The sequence below is a fragment of the Plectrocnemia conspersa genome, unplaced genomic scaffold (genome assembly GCF_051122295.1).
Source record: "Plectrocnemia conspersa isolate PC_06_02 unplaced genomic scaffold, ASM5112229v1 ptg000006l, whole genome shotgun sequence".
In the NCBI taxonomy this organism is placed as follows: domain Eukaryota; kingdom Metazoa; phylum Arthropoda; class Insecta; order Trichoptera; family Polycentropodidae; genus Plectrocnemia; species Plectrocnemia conspersa.
This window is the reverse complement of record NW_028277170.1, coordinates 23,300,006-23,303,624: the sequence shown is the minus strand read 5'-3', so window position 1 is coordinate 23,303,624 and position 3,619 is coordinate 23,300,006. Positions and strand designations below refer to the sequence as shown.

Here is a 3,619-nt window from a genome sequence, read left to right as displayed (position 1 = left end):
AGAGATAATTGTTTTTGCGCTCTCCTATTGGTCAAAATTCGGTTTAAATATGCTTTATTCGATACTTGTAATGATACTAAACACTGCTTCTTTTAGATCTGAATTTTCAGATCGAATACCTAAATTTACTGCTACTACATTCAAAAAGCAATAGCGTCAGCAATAATTTGCAAGCAAATCTTAACACAATCGCGTCAAATACTATAATCTGTTTCTTTGAATAGTAATGTTTATTGTGAAAGTGCGTGATTTTGAAGGCAATGTTCCGCTGTTTTTATTTATTGAATTTATAAAAAAATGATGAACGAACTTATACCTGAAATACATCAACAACTGTAGCTTAAAGCCCTCAAGGAGAACGGAAAATTTATATTATTCCCCCCCCCCTTTTCTGCAATAATATGAGCTAATCATTTTAAAATAAAATTGTTTTCCATTTAATATACTTTTTTTTTTTAATTTCGGCAATAAAATATTTTTTATCCGAAAAAATCACTAAACAGTTTTTAAAGCAGGAGATTTCTCTGGCATATCTGGGTAATTACCCGTTTTTATAATCTCCGATGTGCGTATAGTCCGCCACTGTCGACACTATTGAAGTGAAACCGCAGAAGCATACGCTGTCGTCGTCGTGCGTGTCTGAGTACTCGCGGTGGATCGATGCGAGGGCGTAGAGGCCGCGGAAAACTTCTGGGCGTCCACCGTGCTCGGCGCCCGGGGTGGGAGCTTTCCGAAGGCGCGGCTTCGTATCATTGGACAGCGATGCTCCCTTCTACTTTGCGCCTGGAGGGGCACCCCTCGCCGCTGCCAGCTCTCGCCGACAGTGTTGTCTATCAAAATATCACCGGGCCGCCGCTTGTTTTCTGAGACTGATTACGCCGAAAACAAAATACGCCGCGCCTAAAGAAACATTCGCGCGATGCGGCCGCCGGTTTTGTTTTTATTTTTCGACTGGGCCGCTTAGTAGGGGGCGCGATTTGTTTTTGTTTTTCCGGATCCGATTATTTACGGACACCTGTCCGCTGTGTACTTTGGACGCTTCGACTATTTATTCAGTAAACGAGTTGTCGTTTCCGATAATATGGACCACTGACCTGAAGATCGACCGGAAGACACGATGCATACGTTATTCGGCGACCAGAACGCGTACTACAGGGCCGCCAGCGGCGTAGGAGGTATGACCGGAGCCGGGGGCCCGTACGCCTCCGGATCCGGATCTTACGCTTACGATCAATACCGATACGGCTATGCGGCATCGCCTTATCTGCATCCTCATCAGCAGCTCAATCCTCCGAAGGAGATGGTCAAGCCGCCGTATTCCTACATCGCTCTCATCGCCATGGCTATCCAGAACGCTCCGGATAAGAAGATCACACTCAATGGAATATATCAGTTCATCATGGAGCGCTTTCCTTACTACCGCGAGAACAAGCAGGGGTGGCAGAACTCCATACGCCATAATTTGAGTCTCAACGAGTGCTTCGTGAAAGTGGCTCGCGACGATAAGAAGCCAGGGAAAGGCAGCTACTGGACATTAGATCCGGACTCTTACAACATGTTCGATAACGGATCGTATCTGAGGCGGCGGCGGCGGTTCAAGAAGAAAGACGCTCTCAAAGAGAAGGAAGAGGCTCTTAGAAGGCAGCAAATTCAGGAGAGTCGCCGCGAAGATAAAGTGGATATTAAACCGAGACTTTCAGAGTGGAGACCTAAACGAGAGCCTGGAGGCGATCCGCCTTCCTGCGCCGGACGTCCAGGAGCCGAACCGGACGCTTTCTGTTCCGATCTAGTCAGAGAGCCTCTCTTGGCTTATCCGCCGTATCAGCAGCAGTTCCCTCATCAGGAATGGTACGCCGGAGAGCTCTTCGAAGCGCCCAGCTGTCAGCTGGCTCCGCCGCCGGATCTTCCGTCGCACTATCGTCCTCCGTACTACCACCAGCCGTGCGCCAACAAATACTAGGATCAAGGTAGACGTTGATCACGATTCTATCGCAGCATATTGCTATGCGCATTTTCTGTATAACATGTACTCGTTTCCAAATCACTGCTTCACGCTCGACGGTTTATTTAGACGTAACTGTATCCCTGTGTTACAATATGTCCACGCGTAAACATTTTTTTACCGTTTACGTAAGAACACATGTTTTCATATATATGTACATACATATTTAGGATATAAAATATATATAATATGTAGCGCTAATATTATTAATAAAATGTTATATTGCAAAAATGCGGTCGATTTGTATTCGTTCATAATTTTATAACTATATTTTTTTTGTCTTTTCAGCGATCATACATCGATGCTCTTAAAAATAAAGTGACTAAACTCGTATAAGTGATTCAAAACAATGACTATATATTCTGTGAATATTATTTAATTATATATATATATACATATATAAAAAAAAGTGCGAGTGGATTTATGATTATGACAATCAGTCGGGTCGAAAAATACATTTTAAAAATATTTGTGTTATAAATATACATCGATATATCTAGCATAGGTGCGTGTAATACATTTAAATGCACAAGATAATGTATATTGATCTCTTTAAACCTTATTTAAGTAAATATATAACGTGTGAAATTGTGGTCTGAATTGCCTGAATATAAAGTGAATTTGGTGTTTTATAAAAATCAATCTCAATATTAATAATAGTATATTTTATAACTTATATCACGTACATAATTGTAATATTAATAAATAAAAAACTAGTAGATGAAATACAAACGGCAATAATACACCTAATAAATTTTATTATATTATTATATTATTATTATTATTATATACTTATTTTTGACTGCCGATCTATTTGTAAATATCATATTGTATTCAGGTTTATATCAAATACAGTGTGATCACATTTTTTCCCTAAAAAATAATAGCTATCTACTGTATTATTTATTGGTAGCATAAATTATTGTAGGTACAGTTTTAGAGAAAATCTCTTTGTGATCATCTGTATAACAATTATTATACATATTTAACGTGTAGCATCGTGATTAGTTATTGTATATGTATTGTATATTATTGAAATGTAACGAGACTCGTAATTGTATCACCATTCCCAGTATTTTTAATTGTAATGTACTTCGTAGGCTGCATTAAATTTATTGTAATACATTCATGTGGTTTTAATTGCAATAATAATAATGTCATTTTTTTATACATATGATATGTTTATAAGCATATTTTTATTTACATTTTTTTTAAAATGATAATACTAAACCATAATAAGTTACGATATGCTATATAATAGAATTGTAATTACAGTTCATTTTTAAATAATATATCAATATAAATCACCGTTAATTTCATAAAATTATTACTGTATATAGTTTAATTGTGGGTAATGATGCTATTTAATAATATTATTATTTAAATTAAAATATATAAATATTATTTAAATCTCAGGATTCATCGCGATGATAAATTACTGTTCGATATTTTGGCAGTGATACTCCTGCCATTGTCATTTAAGCAAATCATGACTATGACAGGAGTACCACTGCCGAAATATCGAACAGTAAATAATATTATTAATATATATATACATGTTTTAGTATATGTTCTATATATGAGTAATTGAGTTGTTATCAATTTTTTGTAGTGATA

At 37.1% G+C, this 3,619-nt stretch overlaps 1 protein-coding gene across 1 annotated transcript; it reads left to right on the top strand.

The window, feature by feature from the left end:
• The first annotated feature begins 861 nt into the window (after positions 1–861).
• LOC148234553 (fork head domain-containing protein crocodile-like) lies at positions 862–3,089 on the top strand. The gene is made up of 2 exons (XM_088187741.1): positions 862–1,967; positions 2,291–3,089. The coding sequence occupies exon 1, from the start codon at positions 1,118–1,120 to the stop codon at positions 1,958–1,960; it is 843 nt and encodes a 280-aa protein (XP_088043867.1). The 5' UTR covers positions 862–1,117; the 3' UTR covers positions 1,961–1,967; positions 2,291–3,089.
• The last annotated feature ends 530 nt before the right edge of the window (positions 3,090–3,619 follow it).

Coding starts and splice junctions, on each gene's coding strand:
- LOC148234553 (XM_088187741.1), top strand. CDS start 1,118: ATGCATACGTTATTCGGCGACCAGAACGCGTACTACAGGGCCGCCAGC.